General features: G+C 40.5%; 2 protein-coding genes across 2 annotated transcripts in view; one reads left to right on the top strand and one right to left on the bottom strand.

Annotated features, from left to right (window-relative positions):
* Window positions 1–1681: 1681 nt before the first annotated feature.
* The window catches only part of C7H6orf52 (chromosome 7 C6orf52 homolog), a 170463-nt gene continuing 154742 nt past the window's right edge, over window positions 1682–17402 (bottom strand). Inside the window, exon 4 of the mRNA XM_037844747.1 lies at window positions 1682–2391. Coding sequence (XP_037700675.1) covers window positions 2090–2391 — 302 coding nt within the window. The 3' untranslated portion in view covers window positions 1682–2089. The remainder of the gene's footprint in view (window positions 2392–17402) is intronic.
* The window catches only part of LOC119540089 (N-acetyllactosaminide beta-1,6-N-acetylglucosaminyl-transferase-like), a 63189-nt gene continuing 47966 nt past the window's right edge, over window positions 2180–17402 (top strand). The window contains exon 1 of the mRNA XM_037844107.1: window positions 2180–3476. Within this exon, the coding sequence (XP_037700035.1) occupies window positions 2552–3476 (925 nt within the window). The 5' untranslated portion in view covers window positions 2180–2551. The remainder of the gene's footprint in view (window positions 3477–17402) is intronic.

Genomic DNA, 17402 nt, shown 5'->3' with positions numbered 1-17402 from the left:
CCAGTGATAATAACAATGATAGCAGCTTGTGCTTATTGAACATATACTGGGTGCCTTGATCTGAGCTAAGTCTTTCCTTCACATCAGTTCTCTCATTTAATCTTCTTAACAAGCTTATGAAGTGGGAGCTATTGTTATTTCTATTTCACCGATGAAAAACCTGGTGCTCAGAGAGGTTTAGTAACTTTCCCTTTGTTGCACAGTGAATTGGTGACTGTTCTGGTTTGCTAATACCGCTGTTATACAAAATACCAGAAATGGATTGGCTTTTATAAAGGGGATTTATTCAGTTACAAATTTACAGTCCTAAGGCCATAAAAGTATCCAAACTAAGGCATCAACAAGAGAATACCTTCGCTGAAGAATGGCTGATCTGGAACACCTCTGTCAGGGGAAGGCACGTGGCTGGTGTCTGCTGGTCCTTTGCTCCTAGGTTGTGTTTCAAAATGGCTTTCTCCAAAATGTCTGGGTTTCTCTCAGCCTTGCGTCTCCAAATGTCCTTCTGTCCACATCTCCAAGCATCTCTAAGCATCAGGAAGCATCTCTTGGGGGCATTTTGTCTTCCCTGCTCTCTGTGGGAGCTCTCTTTAAAGGACTCCAGTGATCTAATTAATGGGCAGGGTCCACGTCTCCAAGGAAATAATTTAATCAAACATTTCCACTCTAACTGACAGACTAATCAGTCTGCCCCCACAAGATTACGTTAAAGAATATGGCTTTTTGAGGGGCATAATATATCCAAACCAGCACAGTGACAGAGCTGAGATTCCGACCCAGGTAGACAAGCTTCAGCATCTGGACTTTTAAAAGGATGCAGTAGAATTAGGCTCTGGCTCCTATGCAGCTGGGTGGCTTTGGGAAAATTATTTTTAATTATTTTTTAAAATTATTTTTTAAAATGTAAAAATTATTTTTATTGGCCTCAGTTTCCTCATCTGTAAAGTGGATCTGTAAGATCCCCTCCCCACTCTTTGGGTCTGTCTCCAAATCAGTATCCATCACATCCCCACTGCTGCTACATCATCAGTACAGTGAAATTAGGGGGAGGGGTGGAATAGGGAGGGGCAGAGACTTACTGCCTTATACACCAGGTGTTTTCCTAGCAGAGGCAGCTGCTCCAGTCGCCACATCATGCCCTGGCAGGTAGGAGGCTGGGGATGAGCTGGAGGCAGGGTCCACTTTCAGCTCACCTCCTGCAGCTGCAGTTCATCTTCCCAGAAATGTTTGGGCAGCCCCCATTTGTCGAGGGCTCCAGGCACCTCCTGGCACCAGTGAGCTATGAGAACCCCATTGTAATATGATCTAACCTGCTGGGCCTCTCTTCCTGGTTCCCCTGAATTACCCTGACTGATACTTCTCGGAATTTTGCAGCAGCCCTGAAGCTTTTGTTTTTGCTTCAGAGTAAGGAAGAGGGGGGGTGGGGTGGGAAGGGTGGGAAGCGGAACCAGAATTCTTTGAGTTCTATAACATGACTTGTAAAGCTCTCAAATCAGATGATGTCACAGGATACATGTCAGGCCTTTAACAAGGCCCAGTGGCTTGTCACTCCACATGTGGTAGATAACACAGTGTCAACAGCTCGAGTTATCTGAGGCTCGCTGTGTGAAATGGGAACCTGCTTTTGCTCTCCGGGAACAAAGACTCTCGCATTTCACTCCTGTGTGCACAGGAAGGGTGTGTTTGTTTAGTAGCTCACCAACCCCGACCCCTTGACATTAAAAATCACTCCCAGGTTCCCTCTGCCCTCCTCCCTTGCCTGCAAACCTGAAATTCTTACAAGTGCCCTCTTCCCGTCGCCTGCACATAAATGCACAGGCTGTGCGACACCATCAGTCTCTGTCCCATTGACTCCAGCAAACACATACCTCACCATCAAAGATTCTTTGCATCTGATAATGTGATACTGAGGGACCCGGCCAAGGCGTTTTTCCATTTCTGGGTCTGTATGTGCCCAGAAGTTAGCGATAATACCGAACTGAAAAAGCGTGGCAGAGAAACAGGAAGACAAAGAAGCCCGGGGAGCTAACGCTGCAGTTTCCAAGGATGCTAGCAGGTTTCAGAGCTAATAAGTGAAAGTAGAGCCACTTATTCAAAAAGGCTGAGTGCCTGGGGGAAAGCGTGAGGGGAGAAGGGAAAGGGGGATAGAATGGATGGAAGGAGGGTGGGCGGTGGGGTTGAAGACAGCACCAAGGAAAAGAACCAGGCATTGCGTTCCCTTGCGGAATTTGCCAAGATCAACCACTGGGGTTTCGTATGCAAATGAAGAGGGCTTCCCGGAGGCTGGATCTCCAGCGATCATGCTCAGCAGGAATCCAGCACCAGGGGACCGAGCTGACCTGAGCCTGTCAGGAAACGTAGTCTCCCAGGCTGATGCTGGAGGATGGATGAGACCTGAAACAGAGAACACATGAGGCTTAAAGGGCTCCGGAAAAGCCTCTTGAGAAGCTGGCGGGCAAAGTCGATTCGAGCTTGCACACTTGTGGTTTCAGGAACGAATCGTTTCTCCATCCCCGAAGAGAGAGATTCCTTCCCCCCACGGCTGTGAAAAATAATGAACTTTTGGAGGTATTGCCTTTTCGCTTTTACAGTGCTCGGTGTGCTTGCATTTGTGATATTGAACAATAGCCAGTTAAACCCTCTAAAAAGCTACGAGAAGCTGAACATTTCCAGTGAAAGGCATTTTAGAATGGATGCCTGCAGTTCGGCCTTAGAAGAGAAGTCTGCCTTTGTGTGGAGGAAGATCTTAACATCCTCAGTGGGGAGCATCCCCTGCAAGGATTACCTGACCCAGAATCACTATATCATGAGCCCCCTGTCCAAAGAAGAAGCTGAATTCCCTTTGGCATATGTCCTGGTTATCCATAAGGACTTTTATATGTTTGAAAGGCTCTTTCGGGCTATCTACATGCCTCAAAATGTCTACTGCGTTCATGTGGATGAGAAAGCCCCAGCTAAGTTTAAGGACTCTGTGGAGCAATTACTAAGTTGTTTCCAAAATGCATTTATTGCTTCAAAGATCGAGCCCGTGGTCTACGCAGGAATTTCCAGGCTCCGGGCTGACCTCAACTGTATGGAGGACCTGATAGCATCGGAGGTTCCCTGGAAGTACGTGATCAACACCTGTGGGCAAGATTTCCCCCTGAAAACCAACAGGGAAATAATTCAGTATCTGAAAGGATTTAAAGGGAAAAATATAACTCCAGGGGTGCTGCCCCCAGCTCATGCAATTAAGCGAACCAAATTTGTCTACCGAGAGCATATAGGCAAGGATGGCTCTTTTGTGCACAATACGAATGTTTTGAAAACTTCACCTCCACATCAGATGACTATCTACTTTGGCACTGCCTACGTGGCCCTTACCAGACAGTTTGTCAACTTTGTCTTCCATGACAAAAGGGCCATTGATCTACTACAATGGTCAAAAGACACCTATAGCCCTGATGAACATTTCTGGGTAACACTTAATCGGATTCCAGGTAAGTACCAATTTTCATTCCCATTTCATAGGTCGAGTTTGCTAAGCATTCTGGTCCAGCGAATGGATTCATTTGAAATTATTCAAGAAAGAAAAAATGAAATGATGAAAAAACTATAAGTTTGGTTGCTTTTTAGTGGCAGTTAAGTGATGGCTCTGTTGACCTCGCCAAGCTATAGTAGCTCTGGCAAGACCACTGTTTGCTCTGTATCACCTAGTTATCAGTTTGGAGCTTGGTCTTTTGAATTTTCACTTAATAAGCACAGCTGTCACATAACAAGATTGATTTTTTTCCCATGAACCTTCTAGAACTTAGACGTTGGAATTGGAGGGATGCTATGCATCCCGTTGATGCTGTCATTGTTCAAAGTTGACGGAGCTGTTGGGGTGCAGGGGTGGAGATGAGGGTGTGGACTCTTTGGTCTTTCTGGATGTTCACAAATTTGCACTTTGGCTTAATTATCCCTGATCGAAGATCTGGACAAGTACCCGGATCTGAACTCGACTCGTGTCAACAAATCTAGTCTGATATTTTATTGCCTAGAAGAGAGGGTCACAATGGGTTGAAATATTCAGCGAGAGAGATTCTAGCTGGAGTTGATCCAAAGTAAATTCTTAATTTTTAAGTCACACATTTGTGTTAGAAATTCCCAGTTTGCAGACTCTTTGCTTTTATAAACTGTGACGTCTTCTCAGTTGTTTACGATAACAGTGTAAAGGGGTCCAAGATAGACCAGGCATCTGAAATCAGAGCACAGCATTTAAACTTCCCACTTTGAGTCAGGACTGGATTTCTCTTCAAAATGTCACTTCCCACTTGGGGTCTGGGGTACCTGGGATCTGGGGGTACCTGTGTGACTTGTAAGAACTCTTCCTGGTAATGCCCAATCTACTTGCTTCTACTGTTGACCCAGTGTGGCTGTGGGCAGTGGCTCTGTGAGGCTGTGTCCTGTGCCTGCTGTACTTGAAATAGCTCCCTGCACTGTGTGGAGTATCACTGACACCCTCAAGTGCTGTCTGACTTTACCTTCATATCTGAAATTAGTCTCATAGCGGTAAGAACTACTGAGGTTCCCAGTAACACAGCATTCCTAAGAGTGAGCCAAGACTTGTGGTCATGCAAGTCTCTTTAGACAGAAAGGGGACAAAGTGACGGGACAAAGTGACAAGGGACAGAGGTCCGTATTATCCCACCAGGAGTTTATCTTCTGAGATACTGCATTGTCAGGTCAACAAAGTCTTGTAGGAGGGGGAGTCAAACACTATTATATTATAGTGAGTGCTAACCCTCACTATTGACAATTACTTATTTTAAACACAGGCAAATGTCTGCAAACGGCATCCGCTAGTGTTTTTTGTTGGTACAGTTTGTGGCAGATAAGTGGTTATTTTCAACATCATTTCTGTTGAGGATAAATAGTCAAGGTTATTCTCATGTACAGATGAGGAAAATGTTCATACAGCTTGTCCAAGGCAAAGCTGGGATCCTGGCGTGGATTGATGTTACCTGAAGTTTGAGCTATTTCTCTTGCACCAAGAAAAGAAGGAATAATCATTTCTTCTTTCCTGTATATCTAAAGCAAATTCCCTGCAAGATCCCAGAAAGGAGGAGGGATAAGGGTACGGGGAAAATGGGAAGGCTGTGGAAGTAAGTTCCTCCTGATCATTTTTAGCTGGAAATAAAGTGAGCAGGAATATGGAGGGGGAGGGAGTATGTGCATGTCTGTGTCTGTGTATGCATGTGTGTCTGTCTTCTGTCTGTCTGTAGGAAGAGAACTAGGATGCAGCAGGCCACTGTGCTAGCTCGGGTCTCGGGGGAAGGCATCCTTGCTGGAAGGGACAGCCACCCCCACCCCCAGCCTTCTGCACCAGCTTCCTTAGCCCCAGCCCTGGAACAGGCGTTAGTCTGGCTCTCCCTTCTCTGAAATAGGACGTGTCCCTCACTTCTTGCTGTCAAAGGCTGAGACTCGGCACCTAATCATGGTCAGAATAACAAAAGAAAATGAATTGTCTTGTATATTTTGTCTTCACACAGCAGACATTTTCAAAAGATAATTGAATACGCTGATGTTCATTTTCACCCATCAACAAATATTTGTTTAACCCTTCCTTGTACCACATACTATTCTGGGAACTGAGGGCACAGCTGTAGAAAAACAAACACGCTTTAATGGAATCGAAGTGTCAGGATTTGAGTAGTTGAGTATTAAGTTTTAATAACCGTTTAGTAAGAGTATATTGGGTTCCTTTCCCTTGAACCCCAGTGTGCTGGTTTGAATGTATTGTGTCCCCCAAATGCCATTATCTTTGTGGTCTTGTTGGACAGACATTTTTGGTGCTGGTTAGATTTGCTTGGAATGTGCCCCACCCAGCTGTGGGTGGTGACTTTGGTGGGATACTCCCATGGAGGCGTGACCCCACCCATTCAGGGTGGGCCTTGATCAGTGGAGCCATATAAAACATGCTGACTCAAAGAGACCGGATGGAGTGCAGCTGTGAGTGACGTTTTGAAGAGGAGCAAGCTTGCTAGAGAGGAATGTCCTGGGAGAAAGCCATTTTGGAACCAGAACTTTGGAGCAGACGCCAGCCACGTGCCTTCCCAGGTAACGGAGGTTTTCCAGACGCCATTGGCCATCCTCCAGTGAAGGTACCTGATTACTGATGTGTTACCTTGGACACTTTATGGCCTTAAGACTGTAACTGTGTAGCCAAATAAACCCCCTTTTTATAAAAGCCAATCCATCTCTGGTGTTTTGCATTCTGCAGCATTAGCAAACTAGAACACCCAGTTCCTCAAAAAATGTTTCCCCCCCTGAAAGATCCCTCCACCAAATACCACTCCCTATCTTAAAAACATTTTTTGAAGTTAGTTTTTTTTAAAAAATAGGAAATATATTCATATGCTTCAAAATGTTTAAAGCAAGTTTCCCGCATACCTCTGTTCTCAGTTCTTCTCTTTATTAGCTACCAATGTTACTGCTTCCACAAAGAGCCTTGCAGGGCTATTTTAAGCAATGTTTTGACCAGTCTAATTTTATCATATATTAGCTATTTGCTTTTAAAAGCTTTTCTTACATAGAGAATAAAACTGATGAAGCATCCTGTGTGGAGAGCATTACATATGAATTATTTTTTAAAGTTTACTACAAAAATGTACAGAAAGAGCCATTGATTGCACTTTGGAAGGATTATATGATGTGTGATATACCTCAATAAAATTGCATTTTTTAAAAAAAGGAAAAAAATGCACAGAAAAAAAAAAGAAAAATGGTGCTGATTTTAGGTGCCATCTTATCTGTGAGAAATGCTACAACGTGTGCTCTTGACTTAAATCGTGCAGATACAGAGGAAACCATTTGTAATTAAAAAGCTTGAAACTGTTCTGAGTTTTAATGCTTTTAAATTTAGGTTCAGCTAGGCTGATACATGGACGTATCCATAAACTTTTGTTCCCTTGCTTAAAGCTTTGTAATATCTTCTCATTATGTTGAGGGTCACGTTTAAGCTCTTAATGTGGCATGTGTGGCCCACCCTGTCCTACTCCTATCCTTTCTCTCTTTCCTTTCTTTTCTTTTATTTTTATTTATTGATAATTTTTTGTTAGAGAAATTGTAGGTTTACAAAAATATCCTGCATAAAATATATATTCCCATATACCCATATATTCCCCTATACCACCCTATTATTAACACCTTGCATTAGTGTGGTACATTTGTTATAATCCATGAAATAACATTCTTACAATTCTTATATATATAATTATAATATATAATATATAAGAATATATTATATATAATACTATATATTATATAAGAGTTATATAATTCATGAAAGAACATTCTTATAATTGTACTATTAGCTATAGTCCATTGTTTACAATAGGGCTAATTGTGTTGTACAGTCCTATGTTTTTGTCTCTTAATTTTTATTCTAGCAACATATACACAACCTAAAATTCCCCCCCCAACCACATTCACATATATAATTCAGTGCTGTTAATTACATTCATAAACTTGTGCTATCATCACAACCATACATTAACAAAGCTTTACAATCAACCCGTACAAATTCTGTACAATTTAAGCATTAACACTCCATTCACTACGCCTAACCCAGCCCCTGGTAACCTATATTCCACCCTTATTTCTTTTTACTTGATGCCTCATTATGTTTTTCCCTATACACTAATGCAATTTTCACCTCCTTTTTTTTTTTTTTTTTTTTTATTATATCTTCTCTAAGATGCCCTTCCTATTACCTGCTATTTACCTGCTACGCATCCTTTGTAACACCTTGGATGTCACTGCTTGGGGACGCCTTCCCTGATAATCCCCCTTCCAGATAGTTAGGAGATCCCACTCTGGGCTTTCCTAGCCATCAAAAACCACTGCCACCAGCCTTGAATTAAAATCCCCTGTTATGTAACTACCTCCTCTACTCTACGTCTTCCTTAGAAGCATTTGAGCTCCTTCAGGGTAAGAAATGTGATATTCATCTTTGTGTTCCCTGTCATTGCCCCACACTACCACCTATCACTGTACCTGAGGATAATGTGGCCTGTTGCAGGGAAGTGGACTGGCCCTGCGGGAGAGCAGGAGGGTGCTGGATAATTATGAGAAGATGGGAGGAATATAGGAAAGTGTCTTGTACCTGGGGCAGGAGGTAATTCTTGATAGAAAAGATTAGAGAAACAGTGATTTGAGATACTGCTTGAGATAGAATTTCAGAACAGCCAGGACAACAAATGATAACAGAAAACAAGAGAGAGAGTTTCAGAATTTGCAAGCTCCAGAGTTCCAGTTGGAATGTGAATGGGACAGAGTCCTTCCTTAGAAAACCTGCTTCCTGGGTAGTCATTCTGGGCCCACCAAGCAGGTGGAATACCTGTTGCCAAGACAGAGCCCTGGCTGCATATTTGGACGCCTCCACTTAGTTTCAGCCTTGTTGGACCTCGCTTGAGTTTTTCCCACAACTTGGCACCAATTCAATCTTGCCTTTCTTGGGCTACTCACAATTCATGTAGTGGGCTTCTTCTGACTTAATTTGATCTTGAGTACTCCCTAGTTTCAGTTTCAGAGAATAAAAAATTATAAGGAAAATGAAAGGCTAAGAAGAGACAGAGAGAAACTTGGAAGATTTTACCAGGTGTAGCTCTCAACAAATGTAAACACTGAGCTATTTAGAAGGTATGTGTTCTGGACAGAAAGGTTACCAAGGCTCTAAATTCTGGGCGTGGCTGGATCAGCCCCAGTCTTTTTCAAAGTATGCATTGTCTTCTTTGCACATCAGCCCAAATTACAGTGCAGTTTCTGGAACCACAAAGGGTTCACTCAGTCATACTGATTGTACTATGACTGGAATTTATAAACACTGATAGATTGGTAGAATCATGTCTTAACGAATGTCATTAGAATATTCAGATCTACAGTAAAGCTAGTTTTTGTGGCTAGAGGACAATCCACACTGGCACTTGTTTTGTGGATGTGGCTATAACAAATTCTGGTTGAGGGAGAGATTCCGTAAAAGAGAAACTTCCATGTGTTCTGTCCATTTAACAGAGCTCAAAAATGATCTGGTTTTTGTACAGCCAGATAATATGAAATACAAATAATGAATTTGGACTGATTTTCAAAATGTTGTATTACTGATGTGGGCCTGTTTGGCTTGTTTTATCTTTTTGTCAAGGGCTCTAAGCTTGACAGATTTACAATGTGTCTTGACTTTCAGGACCTAGATAAGTCTGTATCCTAAGAAGCTGAACCCTTGGTAAGAGAAACCTTGGGTTATAGGGTATTTCCATAATTATGCTATGCTGCAGCTATAGCTGTTCATAGACCCTTTACATTGTTTCCAGCTACGGATTGGGCTTTAATATTTGATGTCATCTTCTTTACTGAGTATCTGAGAGTCCAAGGGCTGCCATAACAAAGTACCACAAGCTAGATGGTTTAAAACAACAGAAATTTATTGTCTCATGGTTCTGAGCCCAGAAGTCTGAAATCAAGCCATCTACAATTCCTCTGAAGACTGTAGGGAAGAATCTGTTCCTTGCGTCTCTCCTGATTTCTGGCGGTGGTTGCCAGTAATCCATGGCGTTCGCTGGCTTCGTCATCATGTGGCATTCTCCCGTGTCCAAATTTCTTCTTCCATAAGGGACACCAGTTGTATTGGCATAAGGTGCCACCCTTCTCCAGTATGACCTCATTTTTAATTTGCCTAATTCCATCCCGTAATGACCCTTTTTCCAAATGAGGTCATGTTCTGAGGTACTGGGGAACAGAACTTCAACGTATCTTTTTTTGGAGAGGACACAATTGAATCCATAACAGTGGGGAATCTGTACACAAATGTTTTATGCCCCACCCCCCTTTGCAAAATAATTGCAAAAACACTACTGTTGATTAGTTTTTAATTCCTAATCTCTAGAAGAACATTGGGTTTTTAATTCTTAAGCTCTGTGAACTAAATACTTTTTCTTACCTCCACCATCACAAAGGAGGAAACTAAGATTGGATTAAAGGTTTAATGAAAAATAAATGCATTGTGATTTGTAAACATGCACTGAGCTGAACCTAAGTGAATTTAATTCCAGCAGAAAGGAATAATATAGGTACCACTTCAGAATTGGCAAACTATTTTTCCAACTCCTATTCATCTCCTACCAATTTGTGTAAGACAGATCTTTTCTGGAAGCAGCAGTTTTCTTTTCTTTCTTTTTTTTTTCTTTAACAAATACATATTGTATTTCAACATCTTTTACAACAAGAAAATATTAATAGTATATTAAAGCCATGATTGAGATATAATCAATCCATATATTTTCTGTAAATAAATATGTCTACCCTATTTCTATGTATGCATCACAAAAGGATTTTCTTCCATTCCCCCTTGAGTCTATGTGGTATTGTGAAAAGAGCTTTGGAACCAGACAGACAAGGTTTCAAGTCCTAGCTCCCAGTACTTGCTAACTGTAACACTGGCCTCAGCTGATACTGAGCTTTAGTTTCCTCATCTGTGATGGTGAGAATAATAAATGGTACTTAGTTCACAAAGAAGTTGTGAATATTAAATAAGATAAGGTATATAATGCGATGGTTCTCAGACTTGGGTTTGCCTCAGAATCACCTAGAAGGCTTTTTAAAGCACATGGCTGGGTGCCACCTCCTGAATTTCTCATACAGCTCATCTGGAGCAGGCCCAAGAATTCATATTTCTAACACATTCACAGGTGATGCTGATACTTGTGGTCTGGGGACCACACTTTGATAATTGCTAACATAGACCATCCTTGGTGGGTTGAATTGTGCACCCCAGTGTGGACATGTTCTTGGTTCACATTCTGGTAGGTGTGGATCCATTGTAAATAAGATCTCTTCAAGATGTCACTTCAGTTATGGTGTGACCCAACGGAATCCGGTTGGGCTTTAATCTGGATTACTGGAGTCCTTTATAAGCAGAGTGAAAGTCATATATAGAGAGAAGCCATGGAAACTGTGAGAAGGTAGAAGTCAGCAGAACCTAGAATAGAAAGGAGAAGACACCGCCATATGCATTGCCATGTGATGGAAAAGCCAAGGCACCCCAGAGATTGCTGGCCGGACAGATATTGTCTACCCCAGGAAGAAGCAAGCCTTGTAGCCTCTGAAACCACGAACCAAAAAATTCATGTTGTTAAGCCAACCCACAGTATGGTATTTGTTTTAGCAGCTAGGAAACTAAAACATTCTCTTTTGCTGAGACTAGTATTCATTAGATCTGCAGCAAATGTTGGTTCCTTTTACTTCTACCTAGAGATTCTCCTTGGTTAAGAAAAAAGAATGCTACCAGCAAAAAAAAAAAAAAAAGTTTATTTAAGGAAAAGCTTTAAGTCACTGGTAGTTCAAGGGTTGAATGCATATGGCAGTCATTGTCAAAGTGGTGTGCAAATGACTGATGTTTGGAAAGTTGTTAGCATTGAGGAAATATGGCCTTTGGAGAGAGGCAGATGATGAATATTAGCTTTGTGTCCTTAGCTAACCTGAATTTTAAACTCCTGATCTGTACAGTCCCAATAAAAAAGAATACTTAATAAGATTGTTTTGAGAGTTAAATGAACAAAAACAAAAACAAAAAATGGGTATAAAGTGAGAGGTTAAGTGTTTATCCATTTATTAATATGAATCCATATTAAGAAAACCTAAATGTTGCCTAAGGTTCCTATACTAATAAATCCATTTAAATCTCTTTTCTTTTCAAAAAGTTGTCCAGGCCATGGCTTTGCCACCATGTAAAGCCTGATATAGCTATATCCAAAGAGGAATAGGAGGAAATAAAGAAAAATACAGGCAGGTTGACATGTTGGGATGGATACTTATTCTTGATCATTTTGGTTTCCATTAATATTATTTGCATAAGGGATTTTTAAAACCACTAAAAACTCTCAGTCCTCAGGATAACACAATGAGGTGCTTTTTATCCCTTAGAAAAGTGTTTCCTCAAAAATATCAAGACTTGAATAATGTCAGAGTTCTAAGTTTGAAATCACATTGCATGAAAGAAGCAGGAGTTGGGTTTGATAGGTTATTTTATTTTCTTAAACTATGCCATGTCCCAGAAGAGATTCGAGCTGGCTATTTAAGAATATTAAGATAATTTCTCAGAAATAGAAATCAACATAGCCAAAACTTGAAAGAAATGAGAGACCTATTTTACAGTCATTCTCTACAGGTTTTTGCTGGCCTAGCCACATCCTTCCCATTTCAAGTAGTTAACTTCCTCAATGTTAAAACAAACGTTGCTCCTCCTAGCCCGCACGAGGATGGTTTTTAAACTTTTTCATGAAGATTTACCAACACACACAACTGTATAGAGAATAGTACAGTAACCCTCCCTTGTGTCCATTAGCCAGTTTCAAGGACCCCGAGCATATTATACAAACTCAGAGCCAAAAAACTTAAAATTTATAACAAATCATCAAGTTGGCTCCAATTGTCACGGATGTCTTGCTACCTCATTTCAAAGGAAATGCATTCCAGTCTGGGACTTGCTACATATCCCATAACAATTTGCTGAGAAGTGGAAATATTTTCAACCAGCTTCAACTTTTAGCATATAGTAATTACATTAACCAGTCCAGGCATTTTTCTTTTTCTTTTTCTAAAAATTGACAAAGCTGAATTTCCAAGCATAAGCGCTTTATGCATTTGGAGCAAGTGTCAGCGTTCTGCTTCTTAAGATTTCTATTCTTCTGGCCTTCCTGTTCCTGCAGGTGATATGGAGGAAATGTCGATATCCAAGAGGAGCAAATTAGTGGGCTAGACGGTTCCATGAGCAGTGATTAGTGGTACATTTTTTCATAGACGGAGAAGGGGACCTGTCTTCCATCCCTACTGAATAATCCAATTCCTCTATTTTAAAAAAAGGACGAATTGACATTTTAGTATTCATTTGTCCCAGTGTATGTTTGAGGATAGAATTAACATGAGGATATTTTGCCTTCAGCCAAAAGAAAATATGCTTTCTGTTACCACGCCTCACAGAGCCTTCAGTGTTGGATTCAATCTTTTCGTTAATTTTTTGCACACGTAATTTAACCTGAGAGCCCCTGCAAAAACCAGTTTTCAAGCTTTATGACTTTTCATGAGGGTTCCCTGATCTTGCAGGGTGATATGAAAAAAAAAAAATACGGAATCACAGCTTTGCTACTTAACAGCTTAACTGACACTGGGTAAATTTCTTAACCAAACTGAGCCTCCATTAACTTTGGTTTTAGGATATAAGAAGAAATTTGGAAGGTGTTTGAGAATTTATTGAAAAGTAACAATTGTGTATTGGACAGTTTTGATTCAACTTCACCAAATATATATGTATATATGGAGAATAATGAATCTTGCAGTAGTGACTCTGACATGCTAATATTTCTTTTCAAGGATTTTTTTTCTTTTTCAAAGAATCTGTGGTTGGCTGTAAGTTTTGATTGACCCCAAAAGGCACTGAAGGATTAGAACAGAAGCTAATGAACTTTGAATTTTTAAACTTTTCACACTGCCCCACTAAGAACAGTAGAATATTGAGAAATGGACAGTAGGCATATTATGAGTCATAAACATTTCCCTTTTTTTCCTAAGTGCTTCAAACTCCAGACTCAAGTAAGAGGGTCTAGTGATCTAGATATACACTCTATAAAATTATTTTTTAGCTACTAGCTCTTGTCCTTAACTAGCTGTTTGACCTAGACATGTCACTTAATCTCAGTGAACCTGTTTCCTCCCCTGTAAAATGTTCCAGCATTATATTGCTTTAACTCTGGAGCATGTCACAGAAGGGCAAAAGTTTTGGAGGCTGACAGACTTGGGTTTTATTTACTTACAATTACTTATCCTGTGTGGGCTTCAGTTTTCGCATCTATAAAATGGAACAACACCTATTATTTTTGTTTTCCTAGCTGCCAAAGCAAATACTATGAAATTGGTTGGCTTAAGCAATGTGAAATTATTGGCTCACAGTTTTGAGCTTAGGGAAAGTCCAAAATCAAGGTGTCATCAAGGTGATGCTTTCTCCCAAAAGACCGTGGCATTTTGGGATTGGCTGCCAGTGGTTCTTGGCTTTTCTGTCACATGGCAATGCACTTGATGGTCTCTCCTGTTTTCTCTCTCTTTTTTTTTTTTTTTTAATAAATTTTGTGATTTATTTGTCCATAAATTTATTCCTGACTGTATAAAAGTGTTTTTGCAAAACACTATAATCTTTCATCTGTAATCTTTTTTTTTTTAATTGGGATTGTTCAGATACCATACAATTATCCAAAGATCCAAAGTGTACAATCAGTTGCCCCTGGTACCCTCATACAGCTGTGCGTCCATCACCACACTTAATTTTTGTTCAATTTTTAGAAACTTTTCATTACTCCAGACAAAAAATAAAGTGAAAGATGGAAGAAAAAAAAAAAGAAAAAGAAAAGGAAACTCGAATCCTCCTATATCCCTAACCAACTCCCCTCAATTGTTGACTAGTAGTGTTGGTATAGTACATTTGTTACTGTTTATGAGAGAATGTTGAAATACTACCAACTGGTAGTATATGGTTTGCAATAGGTATATATTTCTTCCCTATATGCCCCTCTACTATTAACTTCTAGTTGCATTGTCATACATTTGTTCTGGTTCATGGAAGAGTTTTCTAATATTTGTACAGTTAATCATGGACATTGCCCACCATAGGATTCAGTTTTATACATGCCCATCTTTTGACCTCCAACTTTCCTTCTGGTGACATACATGACTCTAAGCTTCCCGTTTCCACCTCATTCACGTCCCATTCAGCACTGTTAGTTATTCTCACATCTTGCTACTGACACCTCTGTTCATTTCCAAACATTTACGTTCATCCTAGTTGAACATTCTGCTCATACTAAGCAACCACTCCCCATTCTTAAGCCTCATCCTATATCTTGGTACCTTATATTTCATGTCTATGAGTTTACATATTGTAGTTCTTATCAGTGAGACCCTGCAATATTTGTCCTTATGTGTCTGGCTTATTTCACTCAGTATATTGCCTTGAGGTTTCATCATCAACCCATTTTTTTTTTTAAGATGGTTTTGTTCACACCCTATACATTCCATCCTAAGTAAACAATTGACGGTTCTCTGTATGGTCACATATTTATGTGTTCACCACTATCTATATAAGGGCATCTACATTTCTTCCACAAAGCAGGAGGGAGCGTCAAAGAAGGTAGAGAGGGAAAAGAAAGAGGAAAAAAATGACAGCCAGGAAGTAGCAAAAGGAAAAGCAACCACAAATCAAAGTAGGGTAAAGAGTCACACAACACCACCAATGTTGAGTGTCCAACACGCCTTCCCTATCCCCCTCTCCTATCTGCATTTACCTTGGTATATCACCTTTGTTACATTAAAGGAAGCATAATACAATGATTCTGTTAGTTACAGTCTCTAGTTTATGCTGATTGCATCCCTCTCTCAATGCCTCCCCATTTTTAACACCTTGCAAGGTTGACATTTGCTTGTTCTCCCTCATAAAAGAACATATTTGTACATTTTATCACAATTGTTGAACACTCTCGATTTCACCAAGTTACACAGTCTCTCTGGGTTCTCTCGACTTCTCGCTTCTCCCTGTCACTTTTCTGTCTTGCCCTCTGCTTATAAAGGACTCCAGTAGTACAGATAAAGCCCAACCTGATTCAGTTGGGCCACACCTTACCTGCTTTAACATCTTGAAGAGATCTTATCGACATTGGATCACCCTCATAGGAATGGATTAAGTTTAAGAACATGTTTTTCTGGTGTACACAGCTCCACACCACCACACCTCCTTCATAAGATCATTGTGAGAGTCACAAGACAATAGGGTCTAGTTCCTAGCTTAGCCATTGTCAGTTCTGTTCCCCTCTCCATCCCTTTCTCCTCCCTCTCTGTGGTATGTTAATGCAACAACTTTCCTATTTACATTATACTCAGGAGGATTAATGGAACAATGAATTTCCTTCCTTGTCAGGGTTATGCCTCCCATATCTAGATGCCAACCACTATGTCAGCCACAACCTATTACTGACAAAAATCACCTCCAAACACTGTTGACCAAATGAGGAAATTCGGTACACAATATCTCCACTTGTCTGATTATTTTAATATAGCACATTTCCCCTCATTTCTGGGGAATATTTTCTGTTGTGTCCGTAAATGCTGAGCCAGACCAAAGCTAGCTTGTGTGTGTGTGTGTGTGTGTGTGTGTGTGTTTGGGTGGGGCTGGGGGAGAGGGGTTGAGTGGCTTTTTGGAGCCAGACTCCTTGTCCTCAAATCCTGCTTTACAGATTTCTAGTGTGTATGATTTGAGGCAAATTATGTAATCCCTCTTTACCTCAGTTTCTGTACCTGTAAAATGGAATGATAACAATATCTACTATTGTATGTGAATTATATGTATTAAAACATATCAAGTGCCTAGGATGGTACATGGCATCTAGTAAGCGTCAATAATGGATAGTTGTTTTTATTCCACCCTCATTAAAGTACATTAAGGACTGGAAAAACGCAAGTCCTCAAGATGCAGAGGCTTCTGAGATTTATTGCAAAGAATCTGGAAGAAGTTCTAGAACTCAGGACAAAATCCATCTGAATTCCACCATCACTTCTGTCCTCTCCCCTATATGACTAGGGTTTATCCTGTTTGGGGAAAAGAGAGGAGTACAGTAACTGAGGATATTATTTTGGTTAGTGGGATGGATTGTTCCATGTGCAATTATTTTGGTTAGTGGGGTGGATTGTTCCATGTGCAGTGCTTGACTTAAATACTAAGAAGCATAGGTGGCCAACAAACATCCTTGACTCCTGAGAAGAGGATACCTGCTATTTCCAAAAAACCTGAATCTCTTTTCTCTGCCCCAGTAAAAATTCAGTGTTTCCACCAGACTGAGGGGGCAGCTAAATCAGATTGTAACAAGGTGCCCCAGTGAGGGGCAGTTTTAAATTTAATTTTAATTATTGTTTTACTTTTGCTTAAAAACTTTTTTTTTTTAATTAGAGCAGTTGTAGGTTTATAGAGTAATCATGCAGACAGTACAGAGTTCCCATATACCCCCCCCCCCACACACACAGTTTTCCCTGACATTAACATTGTGCATTAGTGTGGTACCTTTGTAACAATTGATATAACAATATTATAACTGTACTATTAACTAGAGCCCATAGTTTACTTTAGGGTTAGTGAGGAGTAGCTTGCCTATGTTTCTACCAACTTCCATCCATTGGGTCCCAGAGGAGCAGGGGAGAAGGGAGAGCAACAAATGACTTAGACTTGGCCACATTTGTCTTTCAGACCCCAGGCAGGGGTCCACGTGGAACCGAGAACTTACGATAGAATGAACAGTGTGTGGATTCCCCTCCCTCATAGGGTGAGGGGACTCAAATCATGGTGTCATCTAGCT

Source organism: Choloepus didactylus, chromosome 7 (genome assembly GCF_015220235.1).
Source record: "Choloepus didactylus isolate mChoDid1 chromosome 7, mChoDid1.pri, whole genome shotgun sequence".
Taxonomy (NCBI): Eukaryota; Metazoa; Chordata; class Mammalia; order Pilosa; family Megalonychidae; genus Choloepus; species Choloepus didactylus.
This window is presented reverse-complemented; position numbering and strand designations above follow the sequence as displayed.